At 36.5% G+C, this 22,555-nt stretch overlaps 1 protein-coding gene across 1 annotated transcript in view; it reads left to right on the top strand.

Annotated features, from left to right (window-relative positions):
* LOC132556951 (equilibrative nucleobase transporter 1-like) overlaps positions 1-21,596 on the top strand; it is a 39,166-nt gene extending 17,570 nt beyond the window's left edge. Inside the window, exons 5-10 of the mRNA XM_060221418.1 lie at positions 5,324-5,507; positions 7,358-7,525; positions 8,139-8,240; positions 15,784-15,970; positions 16,384-16,504; positions 18,233-21,596. Of these exons, the coding sequence (XP_060077401.1) occupies positions 5,324-5,507; positions 7,358-7,525; positions 8,139-8,240; positions 15,784-15,970; positions 16,384-16,504; positions 18,233-18,385 (915 nt within the window). The 3' untranslated portion in view covers positions 18,386-21,596. The remainder of the gene's footprint in view (positions 1-5,323; positions 5,508-7,357; positions 7,526-8,138; positions 8,241-15,783; positions 15,971-16,383; positions 16,505-18,232) is intronic.
* The last annotated feature ends 959 nt before the right edge of the window (positions 21,597-22,555 follow it).

The following is a 22,555-nucleotide window of genomic DNA, read 5'->3' as shown; positions in this document are numbered from 1 at the left end:
AACATTCGAATGATGTGGGCATAATATTTTACCGCCTGTACTGTAGACACAAAGATTTCAATCGTGAATTAAAAATTGAGAGCATAAGCACTCAGCATATTTTTTAAAGGATTCTGCTTCTGTTTGGTGTAAAGACTATCACTTTCTTTAGAAGATTCGAGTTGTGTGTATTGTGAAGACTGTCACTTTCTTTAAAGGTTTAGTATCAAAAGAGCAGTGATGTGTAATGTCTTTATCTTTTAAGTTGTGTAATAGCCTCCGTTGGTATGAATATGTCGGATGTTGGTTTGTTAGTAGTAAACCTGATGACCTCGTATAAAGTTCAGTAGGCCACTTCGTAGTACGTCAGTTATCAGTGAACTTAACTTGACACCCTAAAACAAGTGCATACACGGGCATTTTAAACAATATGTAGATAGGATCGATGACTTTTGTCATACCGCAGTTTCCGTCGTCCGCCAACTTTTCCCCAAGAAAACGCTACTAGTCATAAACGACTAAGCGGATTTTGACCAAATTTGGTCAGTAGCGTCTTTAGGGGATGGAAACAAAATCTGTATAAATGGTGGGTCACTTTTTCTTTTGTCTGTTTCGCACTAGCAACTTCACGGTACATGGTTCGTTTGACAAATCCAACGACTTGGTGCGTGTGAATGTTATTTTGCGTTCCTGGGGATATATCATGCGAAAATAATAAAATCTATAGTTGTTGAAGTTCTACTGTCCCGGCATAACTTTAGAAAAGTGTGCTGTGCCGGCGCATGCTCTACGAACATCATTATAGAGATGTCACCACCCTTTGGATCCACTTTTTCTTAGTGAAAATACCATGCATAAAGTTACAAAAAAATTTAAAAAGTTGTCATTGTGCTTACATTTAGCCGGTATCAACAATGCTGGCAGAAAACGTCGAACACTAAAGCTTAAGTGTGATTTGTTTGTATCAACGTGTACATGAAATCCTGTCACTTTCTCGTGTGGCTCCTGTTGACCAAATATTTCCTTTATTTAAACATATCGTTCTCTTCCTCCTTTTTTTGCACTAAAGTCAGTACACTACTCAACTGTGCTGGGGATATTACATTTTGATGGTATTTATATTTGAATCAAATATATAATGTCTATTTGTTGAACAAAGGAACTATTATGCCATGATTTTTAAACTGTGACTAGATTGAGTACTAAGTAAAGAGAGATATCTGCGCGTGAATTATTCTCATTAGCGCTAATAACCACCATGTATTATTGAAGAGAAAAAAGATGCCTCGATAGCTGTGATCGCTATCGTAATGTGTGCAGTCAAGTGTGAACTTCAGTGATTTTTGGACTCATCTTTTTCATTCTTTGACTCATGCTTTTCCTGTGGGACTTGCTCAAATTTTAAAGACTTATGATATCTCTTTGTGAAAACTTATCATATCTCTTTGTAACTAAACTTGTCAAAATTTTGGAAATTGCGCTGTGGACTCAGCAGAAAATTACTGTACAGACCACTTTCGTTCAGAATATCACGAGACCAACTGGCGGCGAGGATTAAACATGGATAATTATTATTCCATTGAAGTGTCACATATCGGTCTACATAAAACACTTTTAAAATTACACAAGTAAATGAGTTTAAATATCCAGTCAAATTGGATTACGAAAACATACAAAGCATCAATTTACATAAAATGCTTTAAAGTCACCAACATATCAAAATCATTCATCTATACAAGTCGCATAAATTACCATATTTGAAGATTTTTGTAGTCAATATATTGCGTTTCACTAAATGTATAATTTTCGACGCGTATATGCGTCGGAGTTAAATTGACTTACAAGTGATTGGAGTTCAGCATTTGCAGCAGTGTATTACTTAGTGTCACAGTCCTGCATTAAAAGACCTTCTATAACGACAGAGGGTTGTCCAAGTATTGAATATTTAATATCATTATAAAGTTTACACTCAATTCAAGAAGGTTTTTATCTTAAACTTTCCTCAAGTCACACTGAGCAAATAGTCTGTCTTTTTTATAGAATAGGAGGTCTAAAGTATTTCCGATTTTATAAAAACTATAAACTTTATTTTTTTTACAACAATTGTGAAACAAGTTATTTCAACTTATACTATCACTCTTGTTGGCCCGGATGTAAGCGCACGAGGGGTCTTAATGTGGGAGGAAACCGGAGTACCCGGGGAAAACCCACGTGGTCGGGCAGGTGACCCTTACCTTTTCACGTCTGTTCCAGGATTCGAACCCCGTACGGCTAGGTGAAAGGCAAGTGCGTTACCACTGCGCCACCCGACCATCCGGTTTTTGAAAACCCAGCTCAAATGGATCAGGTATCACCTGTAGGTTTGAGATATCTTGAGCTGTCTGTACGTGCCAATCTGTATTATTATTAAATATATCGCGTCGGAAAATTAATATTCTGCACCAGATTATCAGTGTCAATATTACTTGTTTTGTTGAGTGATGACAACAATCCCTTGCAATGTTTGAATGCCCATCCATCATTTTATTTTACACAAGAGCCTTAAGCACGCGACCTTTTGTTTGGTATAACACGAAGTTTCCTTAAATAGTGAGTTTAGATGCGAACTTTCCTACAGCTAGGGAAGCCTTTTTTGAACAGCGTTAGTCACAGAGTGGTTTTTGTGCCCCAAATGACACTTACCATACATGCGTACTGACTCCACAACCGTGTTATGTAGTTTGGTGAATACATCATACATCGTTCCTAAAGATACTAGTTTTCCATTTAGAGCTCCTGAAGCTGTATTTGCCGATTTGCTTGATATATAATGTTGGCTTATTGGTTTTCTACCATGGAATTTTTCCACTTTCTGCTATCCTCCGTGGGTTTTCTTCGTGGGTTTTCCACTGTGGGTTTTCCACCTTCTGCGTTCCTAAGTGAGTTTTCAACCTTCTGTTTTCCTCCATGGTTTTTCCACTTTCTACTTTCCTCCGTGGGTTTTCTTCGTGGGTTTTCCACTGTGGGTTTTCCCACTTTTTTCAACCTTCTGTTTTCCTCCGTGGTTTTTCCACTTTCTACTTTCCTCCGTGGGTTTTCCACCTTCTGCTTTTATCCGTGGGTTTTCCACTTTCTACTTTCCTCCATGGGTTGCCAACTGCTTTCCTCCGTGAGTTTTCTACCTCCTGTTTTCCTCCGTGGTGTTTCCACCAAAAGTTATGCAGATCTGGAGTCAACTGTTGAACTTGGAAACAAGTTATATTTAAAAGTTTTTCTTTATTACTTTTCGGGTAAATGATTTAGAATGATGAGTAGAGCTAAACGAGTTGCAGCGTCTTTCTTAATAAAGTTTGTAAAAATTATGAAATGGAATTGTAGCTTTTGACGGGCTGATAAATTTGCCCTTTAGTCACGTTTTCGAAAACTAAAGTGAAAAAAGCCGAGGAAGACGATTTAACGGAAGCTGGTCAATGTACATTTGAACTGAAAACCATCCGGAACTGCGACTCAGGGCTCCCCTCACCGACAAGGAATGGGACGATCCTATCAAGTGACAGGAGAACGCAAATACTGACGGAAAAACGCCAAGTGGAGTGTCTTCGAATGGCCTGAAAGTCATTCCAGAGTTACACCTGATGGACAAGGAAACAATAGACTATTGACTTCAGAGATTCATTGTTTAGGCGAGAATGAAATATGGACATGAATACCCCCAAAAGTCTGAACTTGATAGTGTTGTCTGAGAGACAAGAGAAATTATGATGAAAACTTCTTGGACAAAACAAACTACGATTTTGCTCGGTTTAGGAAGGTTATAGATGCTACGACGAAGCTTTTGGTCTACAAAGGTTTCGATTGCAGTGTTAAATAGGGTGTGTGGTCTGGAACCATTTTATCGCCGACCTCTTAATGAAATGTTGAAAACAACCTTCGTTTCGGCATACAAGTTGTAGGTGTAAACAAATTGAAAACTTGTATAAAATTTACATGTAGAAAAGCTAGTTTGAAAGGAAACTTTACTTTGCACAGCAGTAAACGAACATGCGAGTCATAGCTTTACGCAGCGGGAGTGGAAATCACGCACAGGACTGGTCATCACCCACAAACTAGACTCCGTCACATCTGCGAAGCTAGCCAAAACATCCATGAATGGAAATGGGCAAAAATTCTTAATCTTTCATGAAACCTGCCCTGATGCAGGAATGGATGTCTAGAGTTTCTGTTTTTCGTGGATGCAGTATAAATATCAAATATGAGAAATAGGGTATAAACTGGATAATGCGCGAGACACGGATTTCCTTACTTTTTTTTATAAATGAAATCAACCGCATGTTTATGTTTTATTGGAACTCTGCTGCATGCTTTCTATCTTTTTCGTCTTTATTTTTTGTATTTTAGACATTGCTTATGTCATCAAAATTTAGTTTTGATTTTTTTTCTAGTTATCTATTTGAAATTTTAGAAAGTCGGAGTCAAAAGCATTGCCCATGTTCCTCCTGTTTTTTGTGTTCGGAGCCAACAAGTGTGCTACAACTTTCAAATTTTCAGTTGTTGTACAGTTTGAATTTTGCTCTGGTAATCACAGTGTGAATCATGAAAAGTCAGCGGAACATTGGAAATCGTAGAAATGATTAGAAAAAAAATATTAAGAACCATGTTACAACGTTAATTAAAGGTCGGTGAACATGAGTCCTCCTAGGAACGAACAGTTTTGGAAATTTTATTTAATCCAAGGTTCTGAATAATATATTATTTTTTTAATTAAACATATTTTATTGAACAATTTCAATGGGATTGGGCACAAGTTTTTCAAGCCCCGTCACCATAAAGTTGGCCAAAATACATAATGACAAGACAAAACGACATGTCTAAATACGAAATTACAGAGAGAGGGGGAGAGAGGGGGGAGGGAGAGAGAGAGAGGGGGGGAGGGAGAGTGAGAGAGAGAGAGAGAGAGGGGGGGAGAGTGAAAGAGAGAGAGAGAGGGAGAGGGAGTGAGAGAGAGAGAGAGAGAGAGAGAGAGAGAGAGAGAGAGAGAGAGAGAGAGAGAGAGAGAGGGGGAGTGAGAGAGAGAGGGGGGAGGGAGAGTGAGAGAGAGAGAGAGAGAGAGGGGGGAGAGTGAAAGAGAGAGAGAGAGGGGGGGAGAGAGAGAGAGGAGAGAGAGAGAGAGAGAGCGGAGAGAGGGAGAGAGAGAGAGAGAGAGAAGGAGAGAGAGAGGGAGAGTGAGAGAGAGAGAGAGAGAGAGAGAGAGAGAGAGAGAGAGAGAGAGAGAGAGAGAGAGAGAGAGAGAGAGAGATATACAATTTACACAATAATGTATTATAAAAGTATGTCATTTATTATACCTTGTTTCTCTGTTTGATAGATCGCCTATGAGAATGGCGTGTCCCGTCGGATATTTTACATTTGCCTGGCTGGTTTCGCCCTCGTCATGCTGAGTATCAGTACTATCCTCTTCTTGCCAAAGTCATACATCACCAAGCAGAAGATTCGCCGGAAGTCGTGCGAACTGGAGATCAAGAGCGGCAGACTATTGCCTGAGTTGAAAGGCAAGTTGTACATAGTAATTAATTATCATCAAACAAAACGATGTGTGTTAACGTCACGATATTCGTAATGTAAGCCTTGCCCTAATATGATACTATATTTGAATATTTTTTTTAGAATAGAACCATCTCGACTGATTTTGATTAACAGTATAAGAATCTACTGTTGAAAGCTACTTACGCTTTTTTCCGGATAAATGACCTTTGCTGGTTCTTTTGTTACAGTGTTTGTCATGCATTGTTGTTAGCGTTGATTGAGCAATCTGCCAATGGCTCATTGTTAATGAAGAAAAGCCTTAATGGGACTACATAGTTAGATTTTCAGTTCGTAAATAGTAAAACATTATAATATCTAAATAACTTTTAAAAGCTGTGTTAGTTATTATATTTAAAATTTTGCATAACTTTTGAATTTAAAATGTCAAAAACGTAAATTAGATATGAACGACCACACACTTATTCATATCATTCTGGTTCGGAGAGTGTAAATAATGTCTTTGCGCATGCAAATTTAGAAATCCTAACAAAGTGGCGGATTAAAACGATGTTCCGAAAGGTCACGTGATGAATCGGCTATTTCCGATGAAAACAGCGAATGGCGGTAGACACAACAGCGAGGTTTGACCAGTATTAATTTGAAGCTAATAATCTTTATCAATTTTTCTCGAAAAGTGCTATAATTTTGTGAATTGTCTAATGCTAAGTATCATAACGCTTGCAGGAAATCAAATGGATGGGAAAAAGTTTTTTAAAAATTTAACCACTCTGTCTCTTTAACCTCACGTCTACCGCATTTTATCATTTTGATTTTACGTTATGAACTGGATACCACGTATATAACCAAGATACACTGCATGCTAACTTGAGTAAATCGAAGTGAAGTTGAGTCGGGATATATCACCAGTATATTTTGTAGGTGTATGGAAATCTACCAATCTAAATTGTGGTTCATGTGATATCAGGCAAACTATAGCGTTATATATTTAACAAAATTAACTCATTATAACCGGTGTTAGTAATACGAAGACCTTGTAACTGACAAGCATTTATTTGTTTTGATTCTTACCAATAATGTATCTCTGTAACGGGTTAAATAAATATTTTTTTCTGCGATCATCTACTCCTCTGGTGTCAGTTTCGCAATTTTAAATATATTTACTTTCCAAAAATCAACATGTTATCAAGTAACGCCTGCAATTTTTTTCCTGCTGTTGATGAACTTGAGGAAGTTTTTTGTTGTTTTTTTTTTGTTTGTTTGTTCCGGGAGTCTCCATATAAATAAAAAATCCTAATTTCTTTAAAATCTTTCTTCTTCTGTAGGGAATGATAGGATTCTGTCTTGGTCTAAAACATTCTTGGATAAAAGAGATGTTTTTTGTAAATAGTTTTTCTGCCTCCACTCGGTGCAGTGGGATGGAGATCGAAAGGGAAACAGATATAGAGCTTGAGCGACATAAGTGCCATGGGTCTATTGTTAAAAAACCACCTGTTGGTGAAGTGTAGCTACATGTAAACTCAACCTATTATCAGTTTAGATAATTTTTTATTATATGAGTTTTTTGTATTTTTCTTATGCTGTATATATTAGAATTTTGTAACTGTTCCAATTTCCAAGTGGTATTTGTGGATAAAACGTGCAGGTCGCTTTAATAATTGTAGATTGGCTGTGCTATTTGAATTACATTATGTATGATAAACTGATAAAAATCAATAGCATTGTTTACATTATATATAGTAAACTGATCAATATCTTTCTCTGTCGTGTTGAAGATAGTAGGATACACGAAGTTATATCTATCATGAAACACATAGAGATTCATTAATTAAGTTTGACGGATACTTGACTGTTTCAGGCCTGAAGGATCAGAGGGAAACGGATGAGACATCTTTACGCACGTGCATATGGTCAGTTACGTACTTGATGCACGTGGCTTGGATGAGCATTAACACTGTGACGTTCGTCACTTTCATAGGTCTGATCAACGTGAATCTCGAACAGTTGTCTGACAAGAAACAAGTTGGTTAGTAAAACTCATTATTTTGTCTTTGAATTATTTATCTTCTTCAAAGTAATATTTTGGATTTAAAAAAAAATTACAACCATTACATGTTTGTAACAGCACCGCAAGTTTAATACATTTCTAATTAAGGATCTAGATATTTGGAATCAAAGTTTCTTAAAGAAATTTTATAAATGAAAAAAAATCTAACTTCTTAACGTTTTTGTGGACATCCGTGCTTATTTATGACATAAAAACAAGATGGTGCAGATGAAAAACTTTATTTTAAATAATAAAGAATATGAGTAAAATGACTGAATAGAATCCATACAATATCCAGAGATGTTGGGATATATTGTGTATGTACATTACTGCTTGTTCGGTCCTTTGTGGTATTCTAGACTAGTGAAGCAATATCCCTAAAGAAAAGTCAGTTTTGCACAAAGTATGATTTGATCCTTAAGTAAGTTAGTACCGGGGTGTGTCTGTCGGTTATAAAAAAAATAACTTTATTCTAACGTTAGTGAACACCTGGGAGTGTCTGTCGGTTATAAAAAAAAATAACTTTATTCTAACGTTAGTAAGTACCGGGATGTGTCTGTTGGTTATAAAGAAATTGTTTTTTTTTCTACAGTAAGTAAGTACTTAGGGGTATTCGCCTACACGACCATGTGCACGGTAGTTGCAGGAATATTGGCAGGAATGAGTTACGACTGTCAACGTAAACGATATTACGGTAAGTCGTACAAAGCGATTTTACATCATATTAACAATATATAACAGATTGACTGTCAGTCCCCGAGATATTAACAATATATAACAGGTCGGCTGTCAGTCCCCGAGATATTAACAATACATAACAGGTCGGCTGTCAGTCCCCGAGATATTAACAATATATAACAGGTCGGCTGTCAGTCCCCGAGATATTAACAATATATAACAGGTCGGCTGTCAGTCCCCGAGATATTAACAATATATAACTGGTCGGCTGTCAGTCCCCGAGATATTAACAATACATAACAGGTCGGCTGTCAGTCCCCGAGATATTTACAATATATAACTGGTCGGCTGTCAGTCCCCGAGATATTAACAATACATAACAGGTCGGCTGTCAGTCCCCGAGATATTAACAATATATAACAGGTCGGCTGTCAGTCCCCGAGATATTAACAATATATAACAGATTGACTGTCAGTCCCCGAGATATTAACAATATATAACTGGTCGGCTGTCAGTCCCCGAGATATTAACAATATATAACAGGTCGGCTGTCAGTCCCCGAGATATTAACAATACATAACAGGTCGGCTGTCAGTCCTCGAGATATTTACAATATATAACTGGTCGGCTGTCAGTCCCCGAGATATTAACAATATATAACAGGTCGGCTGTCAGTCCAAGAGATATTAACAACATATAACAGGTCGGCTGTCAGTCCCAAGATATTAACAGTTTATAACAGGTCGGCTGTCAGTCCCCCGAGATATTAACAATATATAACAGGTCGATTGTCAGTCCCCGAGATATTAACAATATATAACAGGTCGGCTGTCAGTCCCCGAGCTATTAACAATATATAACAGGTCGACTGTTAATCACCGAGATGTTAACAATATATAACAGGTCGGCTGTCAGTCCCGAGATATTAACAATATATAACAGGTCGGCTGTCAGTCCCGAGATATTAACACTATATAACAGGTCGACTGTCAGTCCCCGAGATATTAACAATATTTAACAGGTTGAATATCAGTCCCCGAGATATTAACAGGTTGACTATCAGTCCCCGAGATATTAACAGGTCGACTGTCAGTCCCCGAGATATTAACAATATATAACAGGTTGACTATCAGTCCCCGAGATATTAACAGGTCGACTATCAGTCCCCGAGATATTAACAGGTCGACTGTCAGTCCCCGAGATATTAACAGGTCGACTGTCAGTCACCGAGATACTTACAATTAAAAAACTGGTCGACTATCTATCACGAGAGGTAAAAACGCTGATTGAAGACAGCCGTTCATTTCGTTTGATATTTTTAGTTTAAACAATATTTTTATTCAGTAATAAGCATTTAATTACAGACAGGTACGCATAATCTTATGGGATGGGAAAACAAGCTTAAAGCTTATATTAATTCCTTTCCCATGTACATACAAAGACAAATATAAATCGGAAATGGAACACCTAACATCGACATTGGATGAAAAAGTAATATTTGGACATAACAATAAAACATATTAACTTACGTATACGCACATGTGGTGGATAGAATTACAAAATGTAATTTACAACTTAAGTAGTGGCGCCTTAATTTATTGGTATGTAAAAAAGGTTACCTTTCAAAGCTCCATTCAGATCTATGAAACAATACATAATGTACAGTTTTATAATAAGAATTAAAGGACAAAAAATATTAGGTAAAACGTTTACTAAGCTTGATATAATTTTGCACGGTCAAGAATATTTGTTCATTTTTCTGTTTAGAGTAAGTGTCGTTTCCCCATAATAGAGTTTTTTCAGTTAGAGTAATATCTAGTTGAAGTAAAGTATTTTGTCGAATTATGTTATAATTAGCACAAGACAATAAAAAATGGTGGGTACTTTCTACTAACCCGCATGAACAAAATGGACTTTCTTCCAGATTTCTTAAGTATAAATGTTGTTTGAGATTACTGCATTTAAGTCTCAATCGTGTATGTAAAATTTGAAGGTTTCTACTTCCAATATTAAAATAGTGTGGAATCATTACATTTTCTTTTTGTAAAAATCTTTTGATAATCCTGACAGACGGATTTTCGCGAATGTCGATTGGTAAAGAATTCCATAAATGTACTGAAGAATTTAAAAAAGATGTTTTATAAAACTGAGTCCTGCAATTAATTAATAGTAAATTGTTTGAATTTCTAGTATTATGTCTGTGGGTATCTGATACCTTACTTGGAATTAGACTGGATAGATAAAATGGAGTTTTCTTATGATACATTTTATGAAACTGCAAGAGTTTATGATTTTCCCGTCTTTTAGAAAGTTTTTCCCAACCCACATCTTTATACAATAAACTAACACTTGACAATTTAGTAGCACCTGTAACTATTCTTGCAGCTTCTATTTGGATGTTTTCTAAATTTTGACATAAATAATTGGGTAAATTATCCCAAACTACGTCAGAATATTCCAAAATAGGTCTGATAAAAGCAAAATATATTGTTTGGAGAGAATTCCTATCAAGTATGTTTTTTAAATTTCTTAAAACCGCTAGTCTTGGTGACACTTTCTTTAATATGTAATCAGTATGATTTTTCCATGTACCATCATCAGAAAATAACACCCCTAAATGCTTATGAGATTTTACATTAGTTACATTGACATTGTCCATAGTGATAGGATCATAAATTCCTGGTATAGTTTTTCGGCTAATTAATAAAGATTCTGTCTTGTCTGGATTAAATTTTACTAACCACTTATTTGCCCATACATGTATTTTTGAAAGATCATTATTGATGGTATTAATAGCAATCGTGGGATTTTCAACTATGATATACAAGGCTGTGTCATCAGCAAATAACTTTATTTTACAACTAATATCATTCACTATATCATTAATATATACTAAAAAGAAGAGAGGACCTAATATTGAACCTTGAGGTACACCTGCTTTGATATTTTGGGTTTCAGAGAAAATACCATTTATAACAACCCTTTGACTTCTGTCAGTTAAATAATTTTTGCACCAAGATAGCAATTTACCAGAAACGCCAGATTTTTCCAATTTATGTATAAGACCCCTGTGCCAAACCCTATCAAACGCTTTACTTATATCACAGAATACGGCAATGATTTCTTTACCCGCGTCTAAAGCCCTCCCAATATCATTTGTAATGTCTAATAATTGATTTGTTGCAGAATCCCCAGGTGTGAAGCCCGATTGACAATTTGTAAAATAATTTGTATCTCTAAAAAAATTGTAAAGATGTTTAAAAATACACCTTTCCATTAGTTTGCCAACGATACTTATCAAAGATATAGGTCTATAGTTTGAAACAACGGATTTGTCACCTTTTTTAAAAACTGGTGTAACATTAGCGACTTTCCATATAGAAGGATATATACCACAGTCGATAGATTTGTTAAACAATTTAGAAAGAATTGAAATAATAGACCCTGTCTTTGCTTCCTTAATAATTCTTGGACTCATTTTATCTGGACCAGAAGCTTTAGAAGTATCTAACTTATTTATTGCATCTTCAACATCTTGTTCAGTGATATCAATATTTTCAAGTGTATTATTAGTAGCTACATTATTTGGTAGTGTTACATTAGAGTCGTCGATAGTAGACTGGCTAATAAAGTAATTGTTAAAAAGATCTGCTTTTTGTTTACTATCACCATAATATATATCATTTTGCATTAACGTTGGTATATGAGAAGTTTTGGTTGAAAAATTTGTAAAATTGTTAATCAACTTCCACTAGTCACGTGTTGATGTAGACATACATTTTATCTTACCGGTTAACTTTAAAACATATTCATTTTTTGCTTTCCTTATAGCGTCAATACATTTATTTCTTGCCTGTCTAAATTTCTGCCAGTGATACGGATTTTGGGTACCTTTAGCTTTTCGGTGTAATCGTTTTCGATCCCTTATTAATTTTCTTACATCATTATGCATCCATAGTGGTTCATTATGCCTTATTGTTACTGTTTTATTAGGAATACATATTTTAGCAGCATCTAATATTGTGGAATTAAAAAAAATGGCAAATTCGTCAATTGATAAATTTTCAAATGGACTAATCCAGTCGATATTATTCAATCTATCCCGAAACATTTTGTAGTCACCGTTTTTATATAACCATATATGCCTTTGAATACTTGATTTCAAACTGTTACGACTAACATCTAAAAATGTATAAATAGGGCAGTGATATCTAGTCTCAGCAGGTAAAAAAGATTCTCCAACAACAACTTCCTTAATAACGCCTATATTATTTGTCATAAATATGTCTAAAAGAGAGGATGAATTTTCTGTGAAATGAGTAGGTTCATCAACAAGTTGAATAAAATTATATCGATACATTAAATCAATAACACGATTAGGGTTTGTAGCTAATTGGTTTTCATTAAAATCACCTGTTATCAATATACTATCAAATTCATAATTGGCAACCATATCAATAGAATGATCAATTAAATTCCAAATTTCATTCCCGGAGTTCGGAGGTCTATAAAAGGTTCCTAGCATAATAATTTTATTGTTAAGCTGCAGTTCTATCCAAATGCATTCTAGATTATTAATTTCAAATTCCGAACGCCGGATCGCAGTAATATTTTTATTAACATACACGGCAATACCCCCACCGATTCTATCAGACCGAGATTTTACAAAAGGGTCATGAAATTTAGAAAGAAGAAGTTCGCCGGACTTTTCTGTTGTAGGTGATAACCAAGTTTCAGTAAAGGATAAGATATCATATTGATGTAGTTCACTAAAGATTAAGTCCACTTTAGGTAATAGGCTCTGAACGTTGTAGTGCACTAATGATAAATAATCTTGGTTAAGAATTGATAAATCTGAAAGGGATGAACTACCAGGACCCGGGTTACTTTCAATATCTCCACAACGTACGAGTAAATGTTGAAAATATATTAAATATACACTACCCATGCCAATCGACCAACTGTCAATAACACTTACAAAGTTCAAGTTGGGGTACGGTCCCCAAATATAGAGGGAGTAGTAAAGACAAAGGAGTAATACATAGCACACAATAATGTTCAAAACAGCATTTACATGTACATTATTAGAATATTCATTCGACTTATTTACATTACTTAAGTTTAAAGGTTTGTCTTTCATAAGCATATGAAGAAATACCATAATAGGCATCGCATTGATTTTATAAACCAAAAATAAATTGGTTGCTAAAATGATAATGAGGTCTAATTGTTTGCTCAAAGGTAACCGACTTGACCTCGCGTGATACAAACCAATAAGGACACGGTGCGAAAAACAATCAACGGGCATTATGTAATATGATATGCATAGTAGGGATATCTCCGTGTCCAAACATAGTCAGTTTGCAAAAGACGAGGTTTACGTGTTAAAAAATAGCGCCACTTCGTTACGATGTACATAGGATTTAGTCGTGTAATTACTTTACCAATATACTTAGCAAAATAGGTATCATAAGTCACCACATTGCAAAGACATAGAAAATAACAAAATTTTAAAATGGAAATGGAAAAACTGGTATAACCAGGAGAAATAATTTGATTTGGATGAGAAATTCTGGTGAATTTGGCCTGCTACTAGTATTTACACAACATACAACAATGTTTATATATTACAAACTCTATACTTAAATTGAAAACTTTATCATCTCATGCCCGGACAGAATCCACCATACTGTACACCATGCACAAACAAGTCCCACATAATACACTCTAACATCACACCCTTGTAATCTAGTTTGCGTGCACAATACATCTATGCGCAAATGATATATTTATATTTATACTGCCTACTTTCAAGATAAACATATGTAAAAAACCAACATGATCAGATTCAAACACAAATATTTACAGGTAAGTACGTGATCATTTTATGAACGTAATTTGTAGTCTATAGAACGTGTGAAAATGCACGTTCATTTAGATTTTCAACTGTTAATAAATCATGGTAAGTAATATTGGATAGTGGAACAAATTCAATGCCATCACTCAATACAAATGAACGTCATTTTATATGAACATGTGACGTCGTTTAAATTGGTGCAGATAAATACATATTACCATTTTTCATGAAAACAATTTGTAATGAATAGAACGTGTATAAATGCACGTTAATTAAGGCTTTTACTGTTAATAAAACGAGGTAAGCCATATTGGACAATTGACTGGAAAAATGCATGTACTTGTGTATAGACACAAAACTCAACTGTGATCGGTCCGTAATACAAATAAACGTCATTTATATGAACATGTGACGTCATTTAAGTATATGCAGGTATAAGTACATGTTACCATTGTTCATCGCAATAATATGTAATGAACGTTAATTATGACATTGCCTGTTATGTAGAACAAGGTAAGCAATATTAATTAATGAACATGTGACGTCATTTAAGTTTATGCAGGCATAGGTACATATTACCATTTTGGAAATAATTAGTAATGAATATAACGTGTACAAATGCACGTTGATTTAGACATTGGCTGTTAAATAAAACGAGGTAAGTAATATTGGACACTAAAAAAACACACAAATTCATTGAAATCCCTCAATATAAATGAAAGTCAATGAAAATAATTTGTAATGAAGAGAATGTGTACAAATGCACGTTAATTTGACTGTTAATAAAACGAGGTAAGTAATATTGGATAAGTAGTAATGACTGGAAAAATGCATGTACATGTGTATATACACAAACTCAGTTGTGGTCATTCACTATAAGTGAACGTCATTTTATATGAACACGTCACGTCGTTTGAGTTTATAGGTAAGTATATTACCAATTTTTCAAGAAAGTAATTTGTAAAAAATAAAAATTGTACAAATTCACGTTGAAACATTGATTGATAATAAACGATGAGATTAATATTGGACACTGGAAAAATACGCAAATTCTTTGCGATCACTCAAGATAAATAATCATCATAGGCCATGTGAACATGTGACGTCGGTAAGTTTACAGGTAAGTATATTATCGTTTCCTTCTTAAAAGGAATTGATAATGAATAAGTGTGAACATATTCGGACTGTTGGTATAAAGAATTGATCACATGTAGGATACTCAGAAATTGACTGACATTTGAACACCTTGTGACGGAGGTTATTCGGAGGTACTGAGGACGTGGCCAAACCTACACAAATCCTTCTCCTGGAAGATCTGATGATTTCGGTCCGAATTGTCTTTAACCATCACTTTACCGTCCCATGTTTGATATTTTTCTATCTAAATATATATATATATATATAAATAAACATTCCTTAGCATTCCTATATCAATCTCAGATAAAACGTCTCTTCATCATGTAGTCAGCAAATTAACTTTTTCAAATACGATATTTTCTCCAAAGACCAGATTAGAACAAACGAAAGTTTAACCCAGATATATGAAATAATATGACGCATATTTTAGACACACAAGTTGATGTGAGAAACTATCAGTATAAACACATGCTCTAACAATGATTTTGTCTTTTTTTATTTAGTGAAATACCCAAAGAAACACCTAATGTTTTGGACATTGAGTATTTTTTTTATTTACTTTCAGATTATCCGTCACCAGCCAGAGTTTGGCGTCCGGTCCTGTTACCAATGACAACCACGAGTATCCTAGGAACCCTGGTGTACGTGCTACTCCTGGTGGGGTCTCTCACCGTCATGGTGCCCATATTTGTCCTATTCACATTCTATCGTTCATTCCTCTACTCGATAGGAGTGGCCTTCGTCAATGACGCGTAAGTTGTGAGAGGTGTGAAATATGTAGATATTTAAGCATAGGTCAGGGCCCGTATGCATGACACTGTTCTCACGCTCAAGCAAGAATTTTGTGCACAAGCCTTATGCCTTGTTTAAGTTAAAACTTAATAAATAAGGCTGATTTTGATTATAAAAAAGGAAAGGACTTCAAGTCAAAGCTATATTCAATGTTTATATGTGACATTTGTTTTTTTATAAGATTTAGGTGAATTATAAGAAAAATTGCTTGAGCACAAAATCTATGCTTGAGCATGAGAATGGTTTCGTGAATACGGTCCCTGGTTTCAAGATTTCGCCAGTGGGTAACAGTATAGATATGCCAAATTCGTGTCCTGTGTTGTTGATTTCCGCCAGTGTTTATTCAGTCATGTAAATTCCATTTCTGTTGTAGGTTTCCAGAGCAACACTTCGGTGCCCTATATGGTATAATGACATTTTCTACTGGACTTTTCAGTATGCTTCAATATGGCTTCTTCTCCTGGTTCGACTCGTATCAGGACGCAAATATTCACGTATGTATTGTGTCATCAAGCAACATTTATTTAATACGTTTCATTTTCAAGACACGCCTGTAATAGTCTTTTCTTTATTGATCTGAAGCAATACAGCTTATGGCTTCTAATACATAAATATACAACATGTATCGTATACAATAGAGAGAGAGAGAGGGGGGAGAGATGGAGAGAAGGGGGATGAGAGAGAGAGAGAGGGGGGGGAGAGAGAGAGAGAGGGAGAGAGAGAGGGAGAGAGACAAACAAACATTGTTTCTATAATCATTGTTACATACAAAAACTTAGTGATTTTATTACAATAGACTAGATCGCAGTTTGAGAGCATGATGCAAATACTTTCCCAAGTCTTTTACATTAGGAGTTTTAAGTAAATCTACTAATTTGAAAACGGAAGGATTACTCTATAGTATAATTTAATATATTTACGACGCAAATTGTTATAAAAAGGACATTTAAGTACAAAATGGAACTCATCCTCAATGTCGGTATTACAAAGTTTGCAAGTGCGCTGTTCCACTGGAATATTTGAATAAAGTATTTCATTTTAAAGACTATAAAGAATAAAGTGCGTTTACTTGATTAGTTGAAGGCTGTTACTGGTTTATTTCCTAATACTTTCCGAATATGATTAGGAAATTTACATTATGTAAACTTCCAGGTGTTTCCTCTGGGAGGTTGTAAAAACATATTTACACACGTTGAATAGTTGTAAAACCGTCAGTGTGTTAAACATAGAAAACAGAAAAGTAACGCCTCGAGTGTTGTGATATAAATGATAACAAACCAAGCTTAAACAAAGACACGTGTGGACCGACAAGACGAGTCGATTCGGCCGGGGAACGAATATTGTATGTAAATGATATGTTGAACATCTCGATAGAGGCCCTCGCAGCACTTTATGTGATAAATTTTATTTGGTATGTGTATTTTTTTTTAGTAATATTTCAAAATTTATTATAATAATTCCTATGAAATATCACGATATTTTACGAAGATAAGTCGATAATCAGGATGACAATTTCCTGTCGTTTGATCTGCTCCTGTCTGATTATACCCTGTTGCCAAGCAACAGTTTTGCTGTTGTTGTTGTTTGCAGAGGTAGTCAGCTCTCGATTCGCGCGAAAATGACAAGTTACTGGAACAACCTGATTATCAATTTGTGTGGGTAATAGGCCATGGTGTTCCGGGGGTATGATGACATTTGTAAAACATCTTTGAAAATGCGTATTTCTACACGAAACTTACTTGGGTAGTAGGGTGGCGCAGTGACAACGCACCTAACCGTGCGGGGTTCGATTCCCAGAACGGACATGAAAAAGTATGGGGTTTTCCCGGAACTCCAGTTTCCTCCCACAGTATCATCCCCTTCGCGCTTCTATCCCGGCCAACAAGAAACATTTATAAAAACTGATAGATTGTTTCTCAACTGTTGTAGAATAAATCAAGTTTATATTTCATGGACTTAACACCAACAAGCCGAAAAGGACATTTATGTTAAAATACTCTTTCAGCGTGTACCTATCATCAAATAACAATAAAAAGATAATGAATTATATAATTATTGATAAATAGCTCTGTTTATAGTAGCATGTCGTCTTATATACAATTATAATACAATTTAACCATTTTACATAACAAATGTTATTTGTTATAGTGATGTACTGGGAAAACGGCCATGCATCATGATTTGTATTTTCGCTGTGATAAGTCTTTGTTTTGTCGTTACAGGTGACGATTTTCTTACTTTTTCTGTGTGTATCGACGTTTATACACCCTGTACAGTTAGGGATACGAAGTCGTCAAACGGACAACACAGATCACTCGAATATAGAGCAGACCTTCCTGCCGCCGGACACTCTGGAATCTGACAGGAAACTATAATAATAAGTGGTGTCGCAAACATGTATCGATATAACCAGTGTATGAATGTGTATTATAAAAAAAAACAGTAATACAACACACAACATGAAAGCATTACTTAAAATAGCGACACTTGACGTAGCCTTGACGCTTGGCTGGGAATGGCACCTGTGTGACGACATCTTGGCTGGGAATGGCACCTGTGTGACGACATCTTGGTTGGGGATGACACCTGACTGTCTGACAACACTATGCTGGGGACGATACCTGATTGCCTGACAACACTTGACTGGGGACTACACCTGATTGCCTGACAACACTTGACTGGGGACAACACCTGATTGCCTGACAACACTTGACTGGGGACAACACCTGATTGCCTGACAACACTTGACTGGGGACAACACCTGATTGTCTGACAACACTTGACTGGGGACAACACCTGATTGTCTGACAACACTTGACTGGGGACAACACCTGATTGCCTGACAACACTTGACTGGGGACAACACCTGATTGCCTGACAACACTTGACTGGGGACAACACCTGATTGTCTGACAACACTTGACTGGGGACAACACCTGATTGTCTGACAACACTTGACTGGGGACAACACCTGATTGACTAACAACACTTAGGTGGGGACAACACCTGATTGTCTGACAACACTTGACTGGGGACAACACCTGATTGTCTGACAACACTTGACTGGGGACAACACCTGATTGACTAACAACACTTAGGTGGGGACGACACCTGAATATATTACGACATATTGCTGAGTAACGACACCTGGCTGTGTGATGGCATATTGACAACTGGAGTGACGTCACCTAAGTTGAGTGACGACGCCTGACTGTGTGATGACACCTGGTGAGTGACGACACCTGACTGCGTGACAACACCAGGATCAGTGACGACTCTTCGCTGAGTGAAGATGCCTGGTTTAGTGACGACATCTGGTTGAGTGACGTCACCTGTTTGAGTGATGACACCTGGATTAGTAACGACACCTGGATTAGTGACGACACTTGGCTGAGTGAAGATTCCCGGTTTAGCGACGACATCTGGTTGAGTGACGTCACCTGGTTGAGTGACGACAACAGACTGCGTGACGACACCTGGATCAGTGACGGCACTTGGCTGAGTGAAGATGCCTGGTTTAGTAATGACACCTGAGTGACGACACCTGAGTGGGTGACGACAACTTGTTTGCTGACTGAGTAATCATTAAATTCCGTCCCGATTAACCCCCAAGAAAAAAACAGATACACCAGCTTATGTTTATACTCTAATTTGCTCAAACTGAATGCAAAATTATGTGTAACCTGTGTGTTATGAACGTGTCTGTAAACATTTATGTTAAGTCTGATTAAGTTTGAGATGGAAATATTTAGAGAATGATATAGAGTACAGACCACCGCCACCACCCCCTACCCCCACCCCCCAGCCCCCAACCCCCACCCCCCAACCCCCACCCCCAACCCCCAACCCTCACCACGAAATTAAGAAAACAGTATCAACTTACTTCATTTAAATGGCACATGGCATATAATTTCGCTGCTCAGGGACTTTGATTCAATTTTCCTGATGTGTTTCAATATATAGCATCATTTATGTTTGTGTGTCACTCTCTATAAGCTTTCTTACTCGGGACGAAGTTAACAGGCACTACAAGTTCACGTAATGTAACTTTCTTTGCTTGTCTCCACACTTCCTGTTACATTTCTTCGCTTGTCTCCACAATTCCTGTAACTTTGGTTCGCTTGTCTCCACACTTCTTGTAACTTTGGTTCGCTTGTCTCCACACTTCCTGTTAATTTTCGTCATTTCAGTTCAGATAGGCTAAAGGTATTCATACGCATCAGTTTCGTTGTAAATATGTTTGGAGAACGGTCGGATGATGATGATGATGATGATGATGATGATGATGATGATGATGATGATGATGATGATGAAGGTTTCTCGTCTCCGTGACTCTGCCCGTCGCCGGGCATTGTCGATTCTCTGGCGATGTGCAGAGTTATCGGACTTACTTTAGTGTATATGTACACGATTAAGCTCAATACCGATCACTTCCGAGGAACTGCCATTAAGTCATCTGTAACGGTTCAGTCTTGATTTGTGTATCTTTTCAATGTCAGTTGGTTGAAAGTTTTAACCGGACCGTAAATTTCAGCTAGTATGACTTGGAGATTTAATCTATTTCTGTCCGCCATTTTTTGTGAGGTTTTCTTTGAGTTTACAAATACCAAAGTAAAACAGTTTCACATATGCTATTATTTTATCTCTGGTACTGAACATTGTGCAATTTGCTTTGGAAATTATGGCCTGATGATGGACATGTATGTAGATAACTAATAGATTGGACCATAAAATATAATGTGATATGTTGTGATAACGTTTAATTTTCTCAAACTGTTTAGGTTACCGATCTGCTAAAAAATGTGTCAGTTTTAGCTATCTGTTTCTGATTTTTGTTATCGAATTAGGCTAAAATGTAGTAGAGACACTGTCAGTATCATCAGTACACAAAATAGACTGAGATGTGGTAGACGCTGTCTGTGTCATCATTATGTAAATGAGACTGAGATGTGGTAGACGCTGTCTGTGTCATCATTATGTAAATGAGACTACGATGTGGTAGACGCTGTCTGTGTCATGATTATGTACCATAGAATCTAACACACGGGGTAATATATACTTATACCATAGAGTCTAACACACGGGGTAATATATACATGTACCATAGAGTCTAACACACGGGGTAATATATACATGTACCATAGAGTCTAACACACGGGGGTAATATATACATGTACCATAGAGTCTAACACACGGGGGTAATATATACATTTACCATAGAGTCTAACACACGGGGGTAATATATACATGTATCATAGAGTCTAACACACGGGGTTAATATATACATGTACCATAGAGTCTAACACGGGGGTAATGTACCATAGAGTCTAACACACGGGGGTAATATATACATGTACCATAGAGTCTAACACTCGGGGTAATATATACATGTACCATAGAGTCTAACACACGGGGTAATATATACATGTACCATAGAGTCTAACACACGGGGGTAATATATACATGTACCATAGAGTCTAACACACGGGGGTAATATATACATGTACCATAGAGTCTAACACACGGGGTAATATATACATGTACCATAGAGTCTAACACACGGGGGTAATATATACATTTACCATAGAGTCTAACACACGGGGGTAGATATACATGTATCATAACACACACGGGGTAATATATACATGTACCATAGAGTCTAACACACGGGGGTAATATATACATGTACCATAGAGTCTAACACACGGGGGTAATATATACATGTACCATAGAGTCTAACACGGGGGTAATGTACCATAGAGTCTAACACACGGGGGTAATATATACATGTACCATAGAGTCTAACACACGGGGTAATATATACATGTACCATAGAGTCTAACACGGGGGTAATGTAACATAGAGTCTAACACACGGGGGTAATATATACATGTACCATAGAGTCTAACACACGGGGTAATATATACATGTACCATAGAGTCTAACACACGGGGGTAATATATACATGTACCATAGAGTCTAACACACGGGGGTAATATATACATGTACCATAGAGTCTAACACACGGGGGTAATATATACATGTACCATAGAGTCTAACACACGGGGGTAATATATACATGTACCATAGAGTCTAACACACGGGGTAATATATACATGTACCATAGAGTCTAACACACGGGGGTAATATATACATGTACCATAGAGTCTAACACACGGGGTAATATATACATGTACCATAGAGTCTAACACACGGGGTAATATATACATGTACCATAGAGTCTAACACACGGGGTAATATATACATACCATAGAGTCTAACACACGGGGGTAATATATACATGTACCATAGAGTCTAACACACGGGGGTAATATATACATGTACCATAGAGTCTAACACACGGAGTTAATATATACATGTACCATAGAGTCTAACACACGGGGGTAATATATACATGTACCATAGAGTCTAACACACGGGGGTAATATATACATGTACCATAGAGTCTAACACACGGAGTTAATATATACATGTACCATAGAGTCTAACACACGGGGGTAATATATACATGTACCATAGAGTCT

Source organism: Ylistrum balloti, unplaced genomic scaffold (genome assembly GCF_031769215.1).
Source record: "Ylistrum balloti isolate Yb309-2 unplaced genomic scaffold, AGI_CSIRO_Ybal_v1 Utg369652, whole genome shotgun sequence".
Classification (NCBI taxonomy): domain Eukaryota; kingdom Metazoa; phylum Mollusca; class Bivalvia; order Pectinida; family Pectinidae; genus Ylistrum; species Ylistrum balloti.
The sequence above is the reverse complement of the archived record's forward strand: the minus strand, read 5'-3'. Positions and strand labels throughout refer to the sequence as shown.